At 33.9% G+C, this 23,875-nt stretch overlaps 1 protein-coding gene across 1 annotated transcript; it reads left to right on the plus strand.

Annotated features, from left to right (window-relative positions):
- The first annotated feature begins 8,230 nt into the window (after window positions 1-8,230).
- LOC106624283 (golgin subfamily A member 6-like protein 2) lies at window positions 8,231-11,914 on the plus strand. Its single transcript, XM_036369805.2, has 2 exons — window positions 8,231-8,323; window positions 10,102-11,914. The coding sequence occupies exons 1-2, from the start codon at window positions 8,303-8,305 to the stop codon at window positions 11,158-11,160; spliced, it is 1,080 nt and encodes a 359-aa protein (XP_036225698.1). The 5' UTR covers window positions 8,231-8,302; the 3' UTR covers window positions 11,161-11,914.
- The last annotated feature ends 11,961 nt before the right edge of the window (window positions 11,915-23,875 follow it).

A 23,875-nucleotide genomic window follows, 5' to 3' on the forward strand; every position in this document is an offset into this window, starting at 1 on the left:
GGCATAACCAATAAACGATGTTCATAGCCAACGGCAACATCGCAACTGCCAATGCGACACTTCACTTATCGTCGTCTTCCTGCTGCTTGTAGGCTCCTTTTTAGTCTTCTTTTTTAATTCGCGGCGCATCTTCTTTTTTCCCACATTTGTTTCGGTTGCCTCGTTTGGGTGCTTGTCTTGGCTGCGCGTCTGTGTTAGTAGTGATTGTTGCGCAATACCTTCTCTCATAAGTGACCACAAATTTATATTGAGACAGCAAAACGGTAACTTTTTCTTCTTCTTTGACATGCCGATTCGGTTTGATTGCTGCGCCCACGTGACATTCGCAGACATTAAGGTCAAGAGGCAGTCATTTTGTTGCTCAGGCGATTTCCGTTTTATTTTTAAATTTATAAAAAAAAATCGGCGGCACGGGATGTGCTAGACAGGACTGTTGTTTAAAGTTGAGAGTGTGTGTGTTATTTAAGCTTTTCTGGTATGTATGAAGCTTAGGTTAAAGGGGACCATTTATTGAAAAGTTGAAGAAGTTATTTGAGAGTTTGACAAATATGGAGCTGCACCTTGACGTTCACACAGGAGAAGCTATGTATTTTACTATCCCACCGATATTTTTTAAGGTGGCACAGTGAGTTCAAATTTAGTTTCTAAGAATTTCAACTTACTTCGAATGTTTCGGATGTTCTTATGTGATTAATGGAAAGTGACCACCTCACATACTGGTAAGGGTATTTGTATAAAAACTACACTACATTATTTGAAGAACCCGATTAAGCCGAGTTTGATAACACTTTCATGTTCGAAGAAATTATACCTTTGCACCATTTATCTAATTCTCAAGTAAAGGATTTCAAAGATTCTGTGTAAATATCCAATCCGAAGCTCGATTCGGCTGATAAAGTGTCTTTTCGTAATATGACATTAAAAATAAGTTGGGAATATCGAATATAATGGTCAGATGGTTCATTAAAGTTTCGGACTCCTTTAATAAAAAACAACGACTTAACTAAAACATAAAAAAGAATAAAGAAACTTTTTTTTAATATTTAAGTGCAACTTTTATATAAAGACCCCAATCGGACTTTTGGGATCTGTCTGCAGGTTTTTATACACTGAACAGGGTATATTAAGTTTGGCAAGAAGTTTGTAAATCCCTGAAGCAAAAGTCGGTGATCCAATAAAATATATACATTAGCAATCAGATTGACGAGCTAAATTGATCTAGCCGTGTCCGCCTGTCTGTATATATGCGAACTAGTCCCTTAGTTTTTGAGATACCAATCTGAAATTTTGCACACTTTTTTCTCCCCAAGAATTTGTTCATTTGTCTGAGCCGCCGATAATGGACCACTATAGCATATGTATAGCTACCATACAAACTGAACGATTAGAACAAAGTGCTTGTATGGAAAGCTTTTTAAGTCTAAGCAATGGGGCTATCTCCGAAGAAATTTATCAGATCGAGTCACTATAGCATATAGTTGCCATACAAACTGACCGATCAAAATTAAGTTCTTGAAGGAATCTTTTTCTATTTTAAAATCTTCCTCACTTCGTATTTATACTCTCGCAACATATTGCTCGGAGCCTCTGAATACATTCTATCTATTTCATATCTTAGAAACTGATTTGAGGGGTTATGTATACTTGCAAGTTAGAAAAATATGTAATAAAGAAATAAAAATTATGTATATGTACAGAATTTAATAAAAATTAATAATCGGCAAATAATTTTTAAAAATGTTGGATTCTCTTGATCCTTTTTTATTAGAGAGTTTTTAGAAAAGATTTACACTTTTGATTGACTAAAAAAATCGAAATAATTATCAAAAATATTATTTCTTCGGTCATTACCTGACATTTATATCTAATAAGGTAGTGTGATTTATAACCGATCGGTCCAGCCATTTCGGAGAATACATAAATCAAGCTTAAAGAATGATGTGTGGTAATTCTTATCCAACAAGAATAAAAGCAGTATATATCTTCCCATTGTATCTATATATCGTATATAATAATCGCTGGCTTTTCGGTTGACTTTATACCATGTAAAATCTTCAGTATATTAGATATTACGATAAAAATATTCACTATGTTTCGGCAGATTTCTTGATATTGAACAGGGTATATTAAGTTTGCCACGAAGTTTGTAACACCCAGAAGGAAACGTCGGAGACCCTATAAAATATATATATAAATGATCAGCATGATGAGCTGAGTTGATTTAGCCATGTCCTTCTGTCCGTCCGTCCGTCCGTCTGTATATATGCAAACTAGTCCCTCAGTTTTTAAGCTATCGATCTGAAATTTTGCACCTGCCCTTTTTTCACCACGAAGCTGCTCATTTGTCGGAACGGTCGATATCAGACCACTATAGCATATAGCTGCCATACAAACTGAACGATCGGAGTAAAGTGCTTGCATGAAAAACTTTTTCATTTGACGAGATATCTTGACGAAATTTGGCATGAGTTATTATTTAAGGCAACAATGGAATCTCCGAAGAAATTGTATTGATCGGATGACTATAGCATGTAGCTGCTATACAAACTGAACGATCGGAGTAAAGTGCTTGCATAAAAAACTTTTTCATTTGACGAGATATCTTGACGAAATTTGGCATGAATTATTTTCTAAGGCAAGAATATAATCTCCGAAAAAATTGTTTAGATCGGATCGCTATGTCATACAGCTACCATATAAACTGAACGATCGGAGTAAAGTGCCTGCTTGGAAAAAAATTTTATTTTTTATTGCCGATTCACGAAATTAGATCTGAATCAAGTTATTGTAAGGAACCTTTGTACCTGTGAAGGGTATTATAGCTTCGGTGCAACCGAAGTTAACGTGTTTTTTCGTTTTCATCTCAATTTATCCTGTATTCCTTGACATAGCAGTAGGTAGAGACCTTAATAATTATAATAGAGTTAATTGAGAAAATTTCGCAAATACTTGTCTGACTTTCAATTAAAAACCTCTTACCAGTAGATATATGTATGTACATATAGTGTGTGTGCACTATGATTTATGTGAGTGGTGAATAAAACTTCATAGTCACTACGTATTTGAAATTTCATTTGTAATTGCGACTTGCGACCTAAATCTGCGGCGCAACAACTCATCCGTCACTCGTTCCCTACATTTTGCTCTCCAACTACTTTTAGTATATAAAATAACTGTTTTTGTTGTATTTTGTTTCCCTGTTTCAGGGCTACCGCATTACGCTTGCGCTTATTACGTGCTCACCTAAATTTCCATTAACAACGGTATAAAAAGCAAAAATTTAAATAAATAAAATGCAAGGTATTGGAACGTTACATTCACCTACAAAAAATAAAAAAATTAAATAAAAAGTGAGATGAAAAACACAAAAACATTTAAAAAAGTTGTATTAAAAATCAGTGAAACAAAAATGAATCATAAAAACTAAAAGCCGCATAAACGAAGCAATAAAAGGAGTTAAAAGAAACTGAAACACTAAAAGAACAAAAACAACAACTGAACTATTGCATTAGAGCTTATGGCGATTGCAGAAAAACCCGCTCACATACACTTGTAAACACGCGCATATTTATGTATATTTGCTTTGTTGAGCTGCTTTTGTATAGGTGTAGTAGCGAGCGCTTAACTTTATTGCCACTGTGGCCGTTTCGCCCCGCAAAGGTCGTTTGCAAATGAGAGTGAAATTTACGAGTTGACAAAAACGTCGATAAAAATGCCAAAATAGATAGATACGTTTCCATAAATGACTAAAGTAAACAAGTGAATAAAAGAGAAGTGTAAAAATTATACAAAGAAATTATTATTTGAGAAGAAAAAGATGAATAACTAAGCAAATAACGACAAAACCGGTAGCTGGTAGTCAAACATTCAAAAAAATTAACAAAAAAAGGTAAAGTTAAAAAAAAAATTTGCAACTAGCAAAAAGTACTAGATAAAGTTGACGGAAATGGCGCCACTCAATGAATAACTTGCCACAAAAGCATAATACTAATTAACCATAAAGAAATGGACAAATTGGTGCCACATTTCTCTGGGCCATTTGCAACGTCTTAGCTCTGCTGTTTGTGCTAGTATTTTTATTTTGTTATCTAATTCGTTTCACTTGCCTGCTATTTTTTCGCTCTTACAATATTTATCTCTACACTTGCACTTTTCAAGAGGTCTTTGCCTGAGTAGATTTTTAAATTGTATACCCTACACGACCGTTAAATTAACATTAAACTTTGATACAATTTTTGTAAATGTTGGAAGTAAATTTAAAGCTTAGGCTTATTCTTATAGTACCTTAAGTCGATTTGAACTACATACATATAATATATTAGATTAGATTAGATATTATATATTAGATATTTATATTATTAACTTTTTGCATTCTGCTCTAAGATGTAATTTTAGTTAGCAACAAGTAAGGAAGTGCTGAGTTCAGGTGTAACCGAACATTTTATACTTTTGCAAGCTAAAGCGATGTATGGGATTTTCGTATATATTTTAACTAAAAGTGGAAAGTATGTTATTAGAGATTCTTTCTGAATTTCAATAAGATTTTTTACAAATTGACCGAAGTCAACCGGAAGTTCGAAAATATTTATATTAGATATATGAGGCTAAGGGAGCCCGATGACCCGATTTTAACCATTTTCGGCACCAGGGCATGTTGTTATCACAAAAAGATTTAAAAATTTCAATAACACACAGATTGACTGATATGCTCCGTTAAAAATCAGCCAAATACACTGGACTCCAGATATTTGGTGTTATAGCCTGATTTTGTCTATTTTTGACCTTGAAACTTTAAATACTCTATGGGCACTTGTGCAAAGTTTTATGTTGATATATTTATTGGTGTTTGATTTGTTTACTGGAAAGTGAAAAAATCTAGTGGAATTTAAAATTGGGTTATATGAGAAGTAGGCGTGGTTACTGTCCGATTTCGCCCATTTTTACAGTATATCATAGGATGATAACCTCATACACCAAATTTGTTAAAAAATGGTTCAGTAGTTAAGCTCGTCCCCATCATTTTGGTCGTGAAATTTAATGCTTGTAGCGCATTTATTCAGTGAGTTATCGCAATTTTAGTAGTTTTCAACACAACCATTATATGGGGAGTGGGCGTGGTTAATATCTGATTTTACCCATTTTCACAGAGTTTGAAGAGGTGAGAGAAAGTTTGCCACGAAGTTTGTAACACCCAGAAAAAAATGTCGGAGAAGAAAGTATATACTATATAAATGATCAGCGTGACGTGCTTAGTCATCCGTCTGTGTTGAGATATCGGTCTTAAATTTTGCACACATCCTTTTCCCCGCAAGAAGATCATTTATATGAATCGCCGATATCGGACCGCAATCGGATAAAGCTGCCGTACAAACTGTTCGATCAAAATGGAGATTTTCATAAAAGAGCTTTTTTCCTTATTATCTAACCTGAATTCGACTGGAAGGTTGTTTATACTTGTATGTATTAAACAACGTTGCTGGAAAGAACTTGCCAAACGTTTTCCGTTGGATGCAAACCATTGGCCGGTTATGTTTTCAAATTTAATGAAGGGTATTAAAACTTCGGCACAGCCGACTTTTTTTATGGTTATTTATTTATTGTGCTTTTTTTGCTAAGTTAGACACATATTTAAAAAAATTTTGGTTTATAATACTTCTTTGTGTTTTTTTGGTGTCGATGGCACGCTTTTCGCACATATTTATCGGCATACTTTGATGTGAGCTCAATGATACCACTGCTATAATGCGATTATAAAAGAAATCCGTTGAATGATACTCATTGATTTTGATACTTTCGAATAAGCAGTTTACTTATTGCTTAACCTTTCACAACCTGTGATATTTAGTTGATGAATTTATCAATTTATGTGACAACGTTTATCAACACATTGTAATCTAATTTATCATATATTCTAATTTTGAAATATGACATTTTACCGGAACCTATCGAAATTGCGAAAACCGATACGATGACTTGTATGTTATTATACAATTAATGGAAATTTTTTGAGTTTATTATTTATAATTTTTCTCATTTTTAACTTTCTATAATTACCACTCGCTTGAAATATGGCTAATCGTTTAGACAGGGTTAAGCCTACTGTAAAATGCTACCACATACAGCGCGACTTAGTTTACTTAATTAGATTGATTGATAAAATTATTAATTTCATTGTTGTTAGTCTCTTAAGGCGATGACATTGAATGTCAATAAGTCATTAGTTTGGCACACGTCAATATAAGTTTAAGGCTTGGAAGACATGGTGATGAACGAATAATTATAAAAAGGTTGCGAGTAATGGTTTTGTAAAAAAAAAAGGGTGTTATTTATAAATAAACCGTACCATAATTGATAGCTCTAACTCAGAAGCGCTTAATGAATATTTCTATAAAAATGGTTGGGTTAATTCAGTTATTTGGGTATAGTCTAGTTGGCTATATTTAACTAAAGTATATACTTGATACTTGATGATTTTCTATTTCATTGAAATATTTTTAGCTAATTTTTTTCGTTATAAAATTTATGAGTTTTTCTTATAAAAAAAGAATCACAGTTGATGTTCCATTATCACATTCCTTTCATTTGGTATCGGTTTTGTATTTGTGGATAAGTTGAAAGTGCCTTATAGATCGAAAGCTGTTACCGGCTGCTTAAAGCGTCACTTGTCTGATACCTTTGATATTAGTATACTATTTGCTATTAGATAATAATGCAAAAACCAGCAATCGCTTATTTATATATATTAATTTATGTTATATTTTAGTTTGCCTATCATGTCTATCATAATAATTTCTTGTAAATTATCGTATGTAAGTTATAAGATCTTAGGTTTTAATTTACTCCTACTATTCCATAAATTTGTGTGCTCTTCCTAGTTTTTATTTGTAAGCTTGCGGTTATGAAATGTCAAAAATACCTTAATAAAAGTGAAAAATACCATAAAATCCTTGGAAGATTTAAACTGATTCGATGTGCCTCTTTCAGCTGAAAAGTACACCAAATCTTCCAGTCTAGAGAAATTAACTTCATACAAGTATTTGGGTCAGTCATTAGTCCTTGAACCAACACCTGAATTTGCACATTCTCACTATCTTCTCAAGCTATTTATTACGTTTACTTCAAAGCAACATCATTAAAAATGATAAATAACATTGTTACGTTGACCTCCTTACAACATATACAATATACTCGTACATCATATGCCAAACACAAAAAAAACTTCGCCTCCCCTCCTTCTTCTACATTTCAGCACGCCTAATGCCATCTGCACTTTACTTCACTTAATTTCATTTCAAATTGTGCATGGCACTTCAAGTGGACCATTAGCACTCGTCGAAGGTGCATAGCCGACTGCGGAGTGCTGCGGCGCCTGAGCTGGTGTTAATGCCACCACTTCAAACGGCCACATTAACAGTGCGCGAAGAAGTGCCATCTGCAGCGCAAATCTGAAGCGCAGCACAAATTCAAATTTAACGACTCTCACTTTTGTTCGGACGCTGAGCGAACACTACGATGACGCAGCGCAGTCGAGCGCCCGCCTGTGGATTTCACTCTCACTCTCGATCAGATTGCGAAGGTGTATCAATAGCGCCAGCTCAAAGGTGTGGTGAATTAGTGATGAAGCGAGGCAACCCCTTGCATTTGTGGCTACTATGACGGAGCAGAGCGTGTTGAGTTCTCATTTCGTTCCACAAGTCATGCGCAGAGTTTTATTTGGCCAAATTTTACGCATTTAAACTCCGGTGTTGTTGTTGCTGCCGTAAATGCGTTTCATGCGCGCCGTTGTGGTAGGTTTGGGCTTAGCGCAATTTTCGGCAATTTTTCGATTGCGCTTCAACGTTTAATTCACGAATTGGTGAGGGGGGGTGCTTTTATGTGATGACCAACAACACCGCTGATACTGACCTGACCGCACGACTGCGCGTACTTGAGATCAATGGCTGCAACGATCGTTGGGATCGTTCGTATGAGTTTCAGCCAGAGCTATTAGCAGCGCAGTGAAGTTAAGCTTTTGTTGTTGTATTGCTTTAAGTTTTTTTGTATATTTTGGTTTGGTCTAAAGTTTGCGCTCATTTCATTGTTGCTGGTTGCTCTGATGTTGTTGTTGTTCGGCTTTGGCACAGCGTCGCTGCCACAAAACTTGGCTGCTTTCGGTGTTTATCGGCGATTTTTGTTTTCCAAAATATAAATAGATGTGCAGCAGAGAAATGTGGGTAGTGTTTTTGGAAGACCTCAACAGAGGCATACATTCACTGGTGTTAAACAGTTATCGCCTTTAAACGCGACGCAAGGGGTTCAAGCGATGAGATCCCTAAATTTATTGGTGGGTGTTAATTTAAATTGAAAAAAATTAACTGACATATATAGAATTATATTCTAAAAAATATGAAAGATTACAAACATATATTTATATAAAAAATATTTAAATCTAAAAAAAGAGATAAAATATAAAAAAAATATATTTTTAAAAAATGTATTAATGAGTGTTTGTTAAAAATGAAATAAGTGAAAAAGTATTTAAAGTGCTAAATTAAATGAAAAAAATATTAAATTGATTTTTGAATAAAAGATCTGCGCGGTAATATGATAAAATAATTACATAATACACAATATTAATAAATAAATAAATAAATAAAAAAATATGGTTAAATATAAATTATTATTAACAAAACCAAGAAATGAAATAACAAATAATCTTATTGCTTAAAAAATATAAAATAATTATTTATTTTTATATTTTATAAAATAAAAAATTATATGAAATATATTTTTTTATAAACTTTAACAAAAGTAAGGAATACTCTGTGACTCGAGGAGTAATAAAAAATTTTAAATTTAATATAAATATTTAAAAATTATACTTTATCTCGCAATTTTATGTAACTAAATTCTGGCGATTAGTCACTTTAGTATCGAGTTCGTAAGTTTCAACATTTTTGGTTCTTACTGTTATGAATTGCATCAGCAACTTATTCAAAATTCTAAGGGTCCTTAGAAATAGGCTGATAACCTTATATTTGAAGACATGTTAATCGACGTTGAGCAACCATTTTATCATATGACTGATATTATATAAAAATAAATTCAAGAAAGTTTCGATCTTATCGAAAAATTATATTTAAATTTTTGCTTCAAAATATTTGGAAAATTTTCGAATAAAGCAAAAAACTTCAACTTTTTATAAATATTTATGATTATATATATTATTATAAATAATTTTTATTTTTATTAAATTTTTAATTTCTGAGCACTCTGAAAAAAAATTTTTATGACAAGAAAATCTCAATTTGTAAGCATAAATTTTTAAACTGCTTGTTTCAATATTAGATATTTTATTTAGTTTTATTAATAATTTATTTATTTCTTTACTACACAATTTTTACTTTACTTAAATTTTATGCATTTCATATCAATTAAACCTTTTTTTCTTAATTTTTAATATTTTTTAATATAAAATGTTATACAATAATTTAAATATAATTTTCATGAAAGAGAACAACTTCAAATATCAAGAGATTGAAACTAAGAATTTATAAAAATTAAAACGTAAAAACATATTTAATTTTACATAATATTTATTAATTAAACCATTAATTTCGAAACCTTTTCGATGTATCTAGATATTAATTTTAATTTAAATTCAAAATTATTGTACTGAAAACAAAGTTTTGAAATTGGCTAAATAATAATTACGTTTTTTTAACTGTCTTTTATGATGTTATAAATTTTAATTTAACAGTTTTCGATACTTTATATACATTTTTCATATTTTCGTAATACATTTTTTAAAATTTTTAATTTAAATTTTTATCAACTTGTTTTTAATTTCTTTTAAGTTTAAATAAATCCCAATTCGATAAATTAAATAATAATGTTTTTTTTTTATATTTTTAAATATATTCTTATTTCTATTGACTCCAATATAAAAATTATTTTTCTATATATACAAATACAGTATATAGTGGCAAATAATTCATTAAAATCTTTTTCAACAAAAAATTTTATATTTAAATAATTAAATAAACGAAAAATTATAATCAGCAATAAAAAAAAATCGACACATCTTAAACTTTATCCTTCACTCTCAATTTATTCTTGCAGCTTTTAGGCGCCAGCTGCGCGCTTATCGTAAGCCTCACATTTGCGCACCCGCCCGAGGGTGTGTGGAAAAAGAAACTCACATGGAAGGAGGACTGGGTGCAGGTGTGGAAGACAATCAAAAAGGAGGCCTGGGAAACCAAATGGAAGAAGATACAAGTGCCCATCTGGAAAGAGGTGCAGGTGCCCATTTGGAAGGAGGTGAAAGTGCCCGATTGGAAGATCGTCAAGAAGCCACACATCGAGGAGCGTGAAGTGCCCGCCTGGAAAGAGGAAAAAGTGCCAGAATGGAAGAAGATCACAAAGCCCATTTGGAAAGAAATACAAGTGCCTATCTGGCGCGAGATCCAAGTGCCCGTGTGGAAGGAAATCAAGGTGCCAGTGTGGCGCGAAATAAAAGTGCCCGTCTGGAAGGAAATACAAGTGCCCATCTGGCGTGACATACAAGTGCCGGTGTGGCGCGAAGTGCAAGTGCCCGACTGGAAGCAAATGTTCGTGCCCGAATGGGTTAAGATGGGCATACCCGGCGAAAAGTACTTGGGTAAGGATCACGAAGGTTGGGAGTACACCAGTCACGATTTGTGGCGCAAGAAGCTCATCTGGAAGCCCGTCTGGAAGAAGGTGTGGCGCACCGAGAAAAAGCAGGAATGGAAAACCGAGAAGAAACAAGAATGGAAAACCGAAAAGGTGCAGGAGTGGAAGATCGAAAAGAAACAGGAATGGGAAACAAAGAAGGTGCAAGAATGGAAGACAGAGAAACAGCAAGCCTGGAAGCCGGAAAAGAAATTAGAATGGAAAATCGAATGGGTGCAAATCTGGAAGCCAGTGAAGAAGCAAATCTGGATAAAGGAGAAGCGCGAAACCTGGGTGGAGGAGAAAGTGCAAATCTGGCGTACGGAAAAGAAACAAGCGTGGGCCACCGAAAAGAAGCAGGCGTGGAAGGACGAATGGAAGGCCATACAAGTGCCCGTGTGGAAGGAGGTTAAAGTGCAGGAATGGAAGCGCGTGTGGAAGCCCGTATGGGAGAAGGTGTGGGTACCAGCTAGCCATGGTTGGGACTGAGCGCATTACAACGAGACCTGAGCATTATTAAACTCCCCAATTGTTATTAAGCGTATGCGTATGCATTAAGACACATGCTCAAACAATGAAAGTATGCGAATGTGGGCGTGGCGCGTGCGTACAACAAATACACCCTGACTGACTAGATGATTGTTAAGAAAATGTACGTTTCAGCTGTTCGTAGCTCTCCTGCGTTGTATGTAAATATTCACTTGATCCTCTTCCTCTAACAGCATATGCCTCAGTTGTGGATTAGTCATCCACATAAAGCAGGCGAGCGCCACCTTCGCACATTTTGTATATATTTAGAGGCATGCTCGGCTGCTAAACATCAAATTTCGCGGGTTTATTTTTGCACCACTTTGTTTTGTTTGAGCTTCTTGTTTCGAATTTATATATTATTTCTCTTCTGCTCTCCATCATTGTTATTTTCAACATGTACAAATTAGTCATGATGCTATACATCACTTTATTATCGCTATTTTATATACATACATACATACATATTTACATGCATACATTTTTTTTTAAATTTTGTTTTTTGTAAATTGTGTTATTTTTTATTTTATTTTATTTTGAAATTCAACGATTTTTTCACATGATTTTAGTGCTACGCGATTATATCTATCATCTTTCATTTAAAGGTCTAATTGTGCGTAAGTCTTATGTTATAGTTTTTGTTTTTAGGTTTTAGAAAAAAAATTAAATCTAAAAATTAATTTTTATATAACGATACATAGGTATAAAAATATACGTAACATGTGTACATAAATTAAAAAAGAGAATTAAAAATAAATTACAAACGTTGTATTGTAAAATAACTGATTTTTATTTTATTTTAAGGGCCTTGTGTGAATTTTTGTTTTCCAAATTTCGTTAGGTTTTACTTTTGAAAATAACATACTAAAATTTTATTTTTTTTAACCGATATTTCAAAAAGTTTTTGAGTTACTGCCTTGTAAAGTGTACCCACTTAGTTCAGTCAGTTCCATTAATTTACCATTGAACAAGTTTTTTTCGAAACACTACTATTCATATTTGCTTGACTTATTATTTGGAAAGAAATGATTCGATCTCTATCAATTTTTTCTGCATGGCCTATATAATACACTACCTGTTTTTTTATCTAATCAAAAATCGAATTTTGGTAAACAAAACTAAAATTTTCGGTAATATTAAACTTTTTTTTTCTAAAAACGTCGTATTTTGATCAAGTTTTGTTTTTGCGACCACAGTTCATTGTATGGGAAATATCTTCTAGTAGAGAATTTTTGTTTAATTTCCATCCATGGAGAAGTACGGAATTACTGCAGCTTGAGCGCCGTTGGAGATCTCTTCGATCTCGTTTGTTTTCTACAAAAATTGTATTGTGTGTTCTTAAGATATATATAAATATACCCTCTAAATGTTAAAATTGTTTTTTTTTTTAAATTGATATAGTTTTTTGTAGTTCCCACAGATCGCACTAAAATTTAATATATGAGTATTTAGAAAAATAGAAGAAGGGTAAATCTGTAAGCCAAAACTTTAAATTAACTTTAAAATTTATTAAATGATAATTTCTTTTCATTGGGGTTAGATTTTTGAAAAGCTTTTTGAGTTCCCAGAAAGGTTCAAGTGTATATAGCAGTCTGACTGGTATATACACCTGATGGCTAATACTCGTCAAAATTAGAGAAGTAATCTGTTAAGTGTTTTTGGGTGAATATATACATATTAAAAAGCTTTGTAGGAAAAGCTCTTCGTGCGAGAGATCCAAGAAACAGTTTAATACTCTGAACATGGTATATTAAGTTTGTTACGAAGTTTATAACATCCAGAGGAAAACGTCAGTATATAAAGTATATACATATATTACTGATCAGCTTGACGAGCTGTATCGATTTAGCCATGTTCGCCTATTGATCTGTATATACGCGAACTAGTGCCTCAGTTCTTGAGATATCGATCTGAAATTTTGCACACGTCCTTTCCTCCCTAAGAAGCTGCTTATTTGTCAGAATAGCCGATATTGAATCACTGTAGCATATCGCTGCCAAACAAACTGATCGAAAAAAGTCAAGTTCTTGTATGTATACCTTTCTTATTTGACAAGATATCTTCACAATATGTTGTTATTGATCAAGGCAAGAGTACAATTTCCGTAAAAGTTGCTTAGATCGGACAACTACTGCGTATAGCTGTCATACAAACTGACCGGTCACATTTATCATAAAGTTCTTTGTATACCCTTTTATGCTACCAGAAATGCATCTGTGATAGATATTATAGCTTCGCTGCAACCGAAGTTAACGTTTTTTCTTTTATTGTTTGTTTGTTTGACACAATATCATCTAGATAATCTTAGCTATTTTGGTGGAATTTTTTTAAATAAATTTGTGTTGAAGACATGGTCATCGACATGAATGACTCAAAATTTTAACATCTGTCTTGAAATAAATATAATTTATTTCTTTTTTATGTTAATTAAAATAAATGCATTCCACAACATGTAATCCAATTAATTAATTAAAATCTTACTATGCGGAAATGAAATAAAATTAAAATAAAGCAATTTTAATCAAATTGAAAGCATTCCTCTTGAATTTATGCGCCAAAAAGCAAATAAGCGCAAGTGAAAAAAATCCTCATCAAATTTCATTTCCTCAATTTTATCAGCACCACAATCGAATACAGTTAGCATCTGCTTTGCGGTAACAACGGGACCACACTGTGCAACTCACTTGCCGACAGTCGACAAAATCGAACAACTGCGCGCTTGAATACTGCCATCGGAAGGCAGACGCTGCAAAGTACAAACGAAGCACATATGGACATATACACCTTATACTTAAACACACATACGTACAATAAATGCTTGTGTGGCATTCAATGGCACATAAATCTCAAGGAAGCGACATACACTTTTTCCTTCGCTATCAACTCAATTGCAATTGAAGTTCGCAAAACGAAGATGTTAATGATGACAACAGCAACAACAACAACGGCCACAACACCAACGGCAACAACATTAGTTTGGTAGCAGACAGCTTCCTGTTTGACTACTGCAGATGCGCACAATCGTAATGCAACGCCAAACACACAGGCACACATACATATATACACAAATTCATTGCTTGAGTTCAAAAAAAAAGAATTATTTGCAAAACAAACGACTTAAGACACAAACTTGTTGTAAAACAATAAAAGCAAGAAGTGATTAAATTTGGCGGCTGTGCTATTTTGAAGACCCTAGGCGGAAATTTTTGAATTAGCTGTAGTAGTTTTTGGGTCAAAATGAATTTTTGACATATTCAGTTGATAGGGAAAGTGGAAAACATTTTGATTATTAAATAGTTGAACATACTTTTTTGGCGTTTTTGTAAATGTCCACCACAAAAAACTGTTGCCCTGGGTTTTAAGAAGAACTTCTTAAGGTTGATTTTTGTTAAATTTGTAATAAAAAACTGTTAAATTGCATATATACGTTGAGATCTAGAAAAGCTTACAGCTCTCTGTAGAATTTGATTTTTAGTTTAGGTTACCCGTGGAATTTTTTGAGTTTTGGGATAATAACCTGGTCACATGTAGTTTGTTTTGCAAATAAGGTGATTGAGTCTTGACTTTTGTTTATGTTTGCTTGGGTGATTTTGCTTGCGCAGCCTCTACTATAAGTTCTTTGGTACGAAATTCAGGCATTTTGGTATAAGTCTTTCGATCAAAATGTATTGAGTCGTTTCGTAAGAAAAGATGAGAGCCCACTTATTAGGGTGGGTTAATAATAATTAATTTTTTTTTTCACTCTTAATTTTATAGGCCTAGGTGCGTCATTGGACACCCACTCAACCTACCTAATTGTGAAAAACTGGTTGATAGAAACCTCAAAAAAATTTTCTCCAGGTTTAAGCTTATAATATCCGCTTTTCAGTTTTCGCTTTTTTTCTTATTATTGGAAAGAATCTCGTATATTATATATTTGTAAAAAATTATATATGTTATTTGTAGGAAATTGAATTCTCCACAGAAACTCTGCACCCAAACCGAATCGATACAAACTTTTTCTTTACAATGGAACCACATTTTTTGTTTACGACACCAAAAGCTTGTCTGGCGATTTTCACTATGAAAAAGTTGAAGAAAATTTTGCTTGGAATTTTGTGTGTGACTCAACTTTATCACGAACATAAGTATTTGAGTGGCACAAAGCGTTAAGTGAAACTGATGAAGTCATTAAAAACTTGCCTTATACGAGTTGTCCATCCACCTTTGTGAACGACGATAAAATCGAAAAAGTTAATGAAATAGTGCTATAAACTCATCGTGTTGACATCAGAGAGATAGCCGAAAATCTCAACATCCCTTACAGATCGACGCAGCCATTTTGGTTAATGGTTAGGGTTGGAAGCGTGTAAATTGTATAATCGTACCGAAAAATCTCAACGAAAACCAATAACGAAGTCGAGTAAAGGTCGCAGAAGCGATGCTTGACAATATGACTGAGAACCCTACATTCATAAAACATAGTCAGTCTGTCAGTCGGAAATAATTTTGATCAGACCATGTCAATATTTAAGAAGTTTGTAATTAAGCAGGTTTAACTTAAACTCTAAGTGTCAACATATATAAATGAGGTAGATTAATGACATAGTCACTCATTGATTTGCAAATTGTCTGTTTTATTAACATTCACTGCACTACACCAACCTAAGCTAATACATAAATATATAAATCTTAAGAAATTATAAGATTTTCATATACCCTACTGTCAATGAGGCACAAAAAATATACATATGTAAACAAACTACATATATAAGTAAACAAACTAAACAAAAAGAGGCGAAAAGCGAGACAAGAAGCATACAAATTACAAAAGTGCAAACTCGTTAGAAAATATACAAAAGCAACGAATAGTTAGCAGCATAAGTTCGAGTTCAAGCAAAAACTGCTGGTTGCAACAGCCCAGTGACGGAAAACCGTTGTTGAAAGATGCCAAAAACTAACAAGAATCACCGCGGCGTGATGGCTTAAATCAACACTAGTTGTTGTTGCTTAGCACTTGAGTACCTTGACTGTGCCACCGAGCGTCGCACGCCACACATCACTTGCCACATTGCCACCAACTACCGTCGCGCAACGGCTGCTGTCGTTTTTATTACAGTTGGAATTACGTTTGAAGGCAAAAAACTACCGAGAGTTGTTGTTATTTCAGCAAGGCAGCAGCAGTTGCAAATTTTACCGGCGTGCTGTGTAACACCCGCCCCGCCTGCCACATAGTCCAGTGCACAGCTGTATTTGCTGCCGCACGTTGCCGCCTTGACAGTCGCCTATTTTGCTGCGGAAATCGCCGTTTTTCTGCTTGTTTTTCACTTCGATTTTCATGTATGCCTGCGCTTGTTGTTGTGTGTACATAGTCATTTTGCAATAGTGGTTTCTATGTAAACGCGGTTGTTGTAGTTGTTAGTGTTGTTGCTTTTGCGTCATAGCACTTGCTGTGTGTTGACCGCGTGCTTTATTGCCACGGCATTTACCAGTTTTTGCACTATTGAATTTGCAGCGGCTCGTCATTAGCCAATATATAACTATGTATGCATGTGCGTGAGTTTGTGGGTGTGTGTGTATTTATTGTTCAATAAAGCGGTTGTAAATTTTAGCAAATGTTGTCATTGTCAAATTGCAAATTGTTCACATAAGCTTTAATTTGTACGACGCCTTGGAGCGAATATTGCTTTTGGAAGTGGCGAGCAGTAAATGTGCGTGGCGGTTGTGAAGGTGTCGTGGGCGTTTATTGTACTTAAAAGATGAAAATTAAAAAGATATATGCATCAATGGTTGCTTGCTTGTGTATTGAATTCAGAAGATGGTAAGAGGTGATTTTTGCAATTGGTTGGCGTAATAGTAGTTTCTTTACTGCTGGTCAACGGATTGGGAAATTTGTGCTATATTTTTTGAAACTAGAGTTTTTGAGATTTTGGTCTGTAATTTTCTCTCCACGATGCTGCACGTTTGTCTGAATTATTCTGAATCACTATAGCTTATAGCTGCCATACAAACTAATGGATCAAAATCAAGATTAAGATCGTTTTACAAGATCTGTTTCCTTATAATGTAACCATAATTCGACTTAACGGTTTTTACAACTGAACAGTTTTTGTGTTGAATCGCTTCTGAAACACCTAATTTTCAGTCTTCTTTGCGACAGAATGATGGTGACACACGCACTCGGCGAAATGTGAATAGGGGCACACCACAAGGTGGAGTTCTTTCTCCATTTCTATGGATCATGGGTATCAATGTCCTGCTGGAAAAACTTGAAGATCGCCGCTGCCGGGAAAGTTACAAGAGTACCTCAATGCCGTAAAACATTCGGCGATTAGAAGTTTCCTCGGTATTAACCTGCGAGCTATATGCGGGCTGGAGAAGAGCGCTAGTAGCTTCTTTACGCGTTGCTCAAAACTGCACATGAACTATCTCTACCAGTTTTAGTTGCAGGCTTCATGACTGCTGCTGCGTTTTTCAAGCCGAGGCTGCTGCAGTTAAGGTAGCAGTAGATCTACCGCTTCGATATGCAGCCTCTTTCAGAGAAGTGACTGTCCAATCTGATAGCAGGTCGGCGATACTCTCCGTGAGCACACTGACCGTACATTCAAGGCTTACTAAGGAAAGCCTTACCTCGCCATCAATGGCCAGGCCACAACAATCCGCAGACAATTTAGAATCATTAGTTCTACTACTGGATAGCTGGACTTCGCAGGAGCTTTTCCAGCGCTGGACTACTACTATTAGTTCTTTCGCTGTCGGAAGATTCTTTTGGCCTAAGAATGATCGCAAGAAGTCCATTGAGCTCTTCACCCTCAGTAAGGGTAGCCTTTCCCTAGTGGTAGAGGTTTTAACACATAAAGCCATAAAGCGTAGTTAAAAGTCGCTGTTTAATTGTGTTCTTCAAATATCGTAGAATCTTTACTTGTAGATGTACAAAAGTTAATTGAAGCAGCGCTGAGCCTAAAGAAATTTATATTACACAAATTTCTTATTAATTACTCATTAGTGGGATTACGAATACATGATAGTATTGTGTCCGTAAAAAATAACAATCGAAACGTGTAAAGTTTTTGCCACAAGCCATTGGCCATATTAATTAAATTCGACCTTGAAAATTTCCTGTTTACTTCAATAATCTCGCATGCAAAAGAGGCTTTTTCACCTCTCAAATGTATACAATTCATTTTCTCTTTAAGCTTTATGACTTTAATTTAATTTTAATGACAGCATTTCGAATTTGCGGTTATTGCTTCACTGTAGAAATTCCTCTGCTGCAGGAATGCAAACGATTAACTGGCTTTGGCCGAACGTATTACGCACAATTTCTTGACTTTCGATTTAGCGCCTCTGGTCATTTGCATTGTCAAACCGGTGCTGTTGTTTTTGGTACTGTTTTTTCCAATCTGAAAAAAAAACGAATAAAAACTGCGATAAGCCTGACAACTACGCGTGGCCGATTGTAATGAGGATTATACGAGTATATACTGTATACATACATTCATTCGAGATGAGGGTGTGTCATGGCGTATGAGAGATCTTTTTTTATTGCACTAAAAGTGATGTAAGAAACATATGGTTTACATAAGAGCGTGGTCACTTGCTGGCTCTAACTCTTTTAAGTTGAGTTAGCAACAATCAGTTGACTTCTTCAATATGTTACATATATACAAGTTATATATGTTGTATATATGACACGAAATTTCAAATGCACGATTAAAATAATATTTTTGTATATAGTAAATAGCTAAGCTACTTGTGAATTTACATCTTATCATCTGAATGGGTCCTGAGTATTTGAGATGCATAGCTACTAAGTGGAGCTAAGGGTATGAGTCTAGCTTTTGAAAACAATCAATAAAACTTTAAAGAACCGGTGCCTTTGATCGCTGAGTGGGTTTAGTGTTGTCCAATGTTCTCATTTACCAGGAAAGTTGAATAGTACATATCAGAGATGGTGAAAAAAACGAATAAATAGAAATTTTGGATGAACAATTATACTAAAATTTTTATGTCGAAATGTGATAATGGATAGAATATAGCTCAACTATTTCACTTTGGTATTTAATAGGCAGGCACAATTTCATGTGTCATGGGTCTCTTTCCACTTCCAAGCGCTTCCACATCAATTATCGGATTTGGTTTCTACCGATTTTTTCTTATCAGACCTTATGAGAATGCCAACTACAAAAAAATTTAGCAATAATGCGATAATAATCGCCGAATCTGAGGCTTTTTTTGGAGAAAAAAACGAATCGTCGTAGAAACAGTATCGAAAATGTAATTTAGCCAAAAGGGACGAACCTTTCAAGGGTCAAAGTTGAGGATTTGGAGGATTTGAACTTGATTTAAGACCATTGGCCACATAATAAAATAAAAAAAGAAATAAAATAATGAAAGCAATAGAGAGTAATTCGGGAATGAATGAATGGGAACAGAACGATCTCTTAAGTCAATTCAAGTCTTTGTAATGCATTGTATCTTCTTTTCTGTTTTTTTTCCAAATATTCCGTCTGCATAATAATAATATAATTTTTTTTTATGTAATTCCTTATAAAAAGTAATGAGGTACTTTAACTCATGCAATTCACTTGAGAGCTTCATCAAATATCTTCGATTGCGGCTGCAAATATTACTTTATGTAACAAATGGAAAACCATTTACCGAATCGAGTAATTTCTTCAATTACTGTGTGAAAATACCAATCAAAAATAAGCAGGTAAATAAAATTAACTAAAATAACAATAACAAAAAAATAAGAGCATTGATAATAATTATATTCATTAACGAGCAAAACCAATATACACAAACAATAAAAACATCTCATGTGTGTGTTTATAAACGTAAGAAGCTTAACCTTAATATGCTAAGTATGCAAGTGTAAGTAATGGTATTTAAATAGAAGCACTTAAATGTAACATAAAAAGTAACAGTGGTTACATATAATATTAAAGCTTGTATGTGTGTAAATGCTGTGAAATTGGCTCGAAATTTTTCGTTAGTATATTTTTTTTTAATTTTATTTTTATAATTTTTTTAATTTTTTTTTTTTAAGGTATAAGAAGATGTTATATTAAGTTTTCCACGAATTCTTTTACACCCAGAAGGAATGGTCGGAGACCCTATAAAATATATATATGTATGTATATGTGATCAGCGTTCTTGAGATATCGTTCTGAAATTTTACACACGTCCTTTTCTCCCTAGGAAGCTGCTCAAAGTGCTTGTATGGAAAGCTTTTTAATTTGACGAGATATCTTCGCGAAATTTGGCATGGATTATAGCCCAAGACAACAGTGCAATCTCCGATGAAATTGTTCAGATCGTGTCACTGTAGCATATAGCTGCCATACAAACTGGCCGATCCGAGTTCTTTTAGGGAATCTTTTGTATTTGTGAAGGGTATTATAGCTTCTATGCAGCCGAAGTTAAAAGTTTTTTTTTGTTTTTTATTGTAAATCTATTTACATTTATATTAATTTTTTTTAAATTTTTTAAGTACTTTAAAAAGTTGAATGTCTTCATAATCACAGCTTATACGTATCTTTGTTGTAATTAATATATATTACTTTTTGTTGTAGTTTTTCTTGTATTGAACCTGAACTTGTTTGGCGCTAAGCCATTACAACGCGTTGCGCTCATTTTATTATGCTTCAGTTAACAATTAAAGTTTTGCGTTTAAAATCAAAAGCAGAAAAGAAGAAGAAGCAGCAGAGCAGATACTATTGTATACATATTGCGGACAAAAATTAAAAATTATTTTTTACAAACGCAATGTTTACATTTCGACTTATTAAAAGTATGCTTGCTGGCGTTGTAAGGGCCGCACATATATATATATATATATATACAAACACTGAAACATTTCTTAAGCCACTCTTTATTTTTCATTTCTGCTGCACTTTTGCAATGTATTTCTTTAATTGCTCGCATCCCAAAAATACGCACACATATTACCTACCTACACGACTGGTGTTTACATTGTCATTACATTACATTGATTACAGTTGCCAGCTACGCGCATGCGCAATATTACACGCAGAGATGCCTGCCAGTATGCACGCTTATGCGCATGCGTAAACCTTATTCAGCGTCAAAAGTGCGCATCTGCAACTGTTGCTCGTTGCTCATCGACCAGCACGTCGTCAGGTGTGTCTGCAATCGTTGGCAACTTTCGCAGCAGAGTCTGCAGTTATTAAAATCGTTTCGCATTGCAGGTGTTTTTATTGTTGGCGTGACTTTTATCACACTCATCGCTTACGTAGCTGCATTACAGTTGTCTTTCATTGCGAATCTTATGCAATTTTGTGCTGCGTTGTGCCATGTAAGGTTGTATTGTGCTGTGCTAAGTGCTTCAATGTGTTGAATTTAACTCATTGCTGCTAGTTTTTCTGTCAGAAATGCTTATTTACGGTTGAACGACACAGCGACATCAAGCGCTTGACACAAACATGTGTTTGTGACATATACAAACACACACATATGCGCATATTAAGCCCAGTTGCTTTGTTGTAATAATTGTTTCATATTGTGTTTTTTATTATTTCTTTTCATGAGCACTTTTCTTTATGCAATTATGAGCATTTATTGCATTCAATTAAAATAACAAAATTTATTACTTATTCTTTTAATATTTATTTTAATTTTTTGTAAATAGCTTTAGGAAGGTCATCCAGCTACTTAAGAAACTGTGTCATTTACACTTTTGCTTGAATGCTGGTACTGGTTCGCTGCCGATCAGTTGTTGGCCTCCTGCCCATCTCGTTCGTGCAGAAAATTGCTCACATACACACAGACACATAGGCATACACCTGCATGGACGTGTCCATCCTTTGCTGCCAAAAATGCTGTGAAATTGTTATGTAGGAAGCAATGAATAACTTAAACGCCTGCCAAGCTATTAAAACTGACTAGTCGGTAGCATTTAATTGCGTTTTAAAATAAAACAATTATGTGTAATAAAATTCCGATACGAGCAGCGAGGTCTTCTTTAAATGCCGGCACTCAATAAAAACCGCATAAGTCGATTATTTAAAATGTTTTTGAAAGTTATTGTATACTACTGTCATACACGTCAGTGATTCTCTTACTTAGACTTAGTCATATGTACTTATTTAATGAATCGCACATTAAAAAAAGTAAAAACATGATGTGGTATCCTTTTCCTCACAGAATTAAAAATTCTTGAAAATTTAAGCACACAAGTTTTGTTATTTATATTCTTTGTTGCTTACAGTAACGCTATTTGTGTTGTTTACAGTAACTAAAAAAAATTCATCTCGGCAAAAAAATTAAATTAAATCGCGAGCATTTTAGCACGATTGTTTTACAACTTCGACATGGATTAACTCAGAAACAGTGCATCGATTAAATCAATCTTTGGCTATGAAGCTCCATCACAGACCAGTGTTTATCGATGGTATGGTGAATTCAATCGAGATCGTAGATCACTCTAAGACGAATTTCGTGAAGGTCGTCCAAAATCAGTTGTTGTTCCGGAAACCACTGATGATGTGCGCAAATTGATATTGTCATGTGACCTATCGTGAGATTGAGACAACTACTTGTATAGGCATTAGTGGGACCAGCACATATTCAATATTGCATGAACATTTGAATGTAAAAAACGTTTGTACACGTTGCATTCCATACAACTTGTTAGTCGCTCAAAACAAGGTTAGTGGCGTTTGGGCGAGAGAAATGTTAAAAAAATACGATAACGACGCATTGAAACACAACTATGACGTCATAACAGGTCTAGCGTATTACCTATATTAAAAAGATTTTTTTAATCTCAATAACAGTTAAAGTCACTGCTGTTACCAGATATTGAATGAGAATCTCAACTAACTATCTGAATGAGTGGTGAGGACCAGATTATTATTTTTAATATTATATATCCAGTTGCAAAGTCAAATATTTAGAAAGCAAACGAAATGAACCAAAAGTCAAAAGTCAAGTAAAATGTTAAACATTTTATAGATAATAAAGTAAAATAATTAAAATATTCCGCAGTAAAAGTATCTATAACGTTGACAAAAATTGTCTACGCTTTTACCAGGAACTAAATAAATTTGCAATTCATAATTAGTTGTGTAATTGAAATACAGTAAAAAGTATAATAAAACTAAATTTATATCTGCAACATATATACGTACATATATTTTGAAATAAACAGGTCAAAGTGGCGTCAGTCTAAGTTATAAACAAAAAAGGAAAAAGAAGAAGAAACTTGCTGACTAAGGCAACTCTAGGTAATATAACCACGAAGATTAAACATTTCACAATATCGAAAAAATTCCATGCAATTTGCAAACATATTTTTTGCAAATAAATATAACCATTTTATATTTTTATATATCTATATGTCGCCTGATACCGTACAATCATCACATTCTTGGCTCTTGTTTGTTTTAATTTACATTAATTATCGTGAAATCGTCGTCTGGTCCATTGTTTTTGGTCACTAAACGCTAAGCGTGAAGAAGACAAGAAGATGAGGGGTTTCTGCTTTCAAATTGATTGCGAATTTAACACAAATACCATCGAGTTGCCAAGGGTTATATATAACACATTAAAACTATTTAATTATTTGCACATTTGTGAAATTTATAATATTATAAATTTATCCTCGTATTGCCACTCATAGTATTATAAGTTAGCAAAGATTATTATTAGGGTGAGCAATTGGATAATGAGA

Source organism: Bactrocera oleae, chromosome 4 (genome assembly GCF_042242935.1).
Source record: "Bactrocera oleae isolate idBacOlea1 chromosome 4, idBacOlea1, whole genome shotgun sequence".
In the NCBI taxonomy this organism is placed as follows: domain Eukaryota; kingdom Metazoa; phylum Arthropoda; class Insecta; order Diptera; family Tephritidae; genus Bactrocera; species Bactrocera oleae.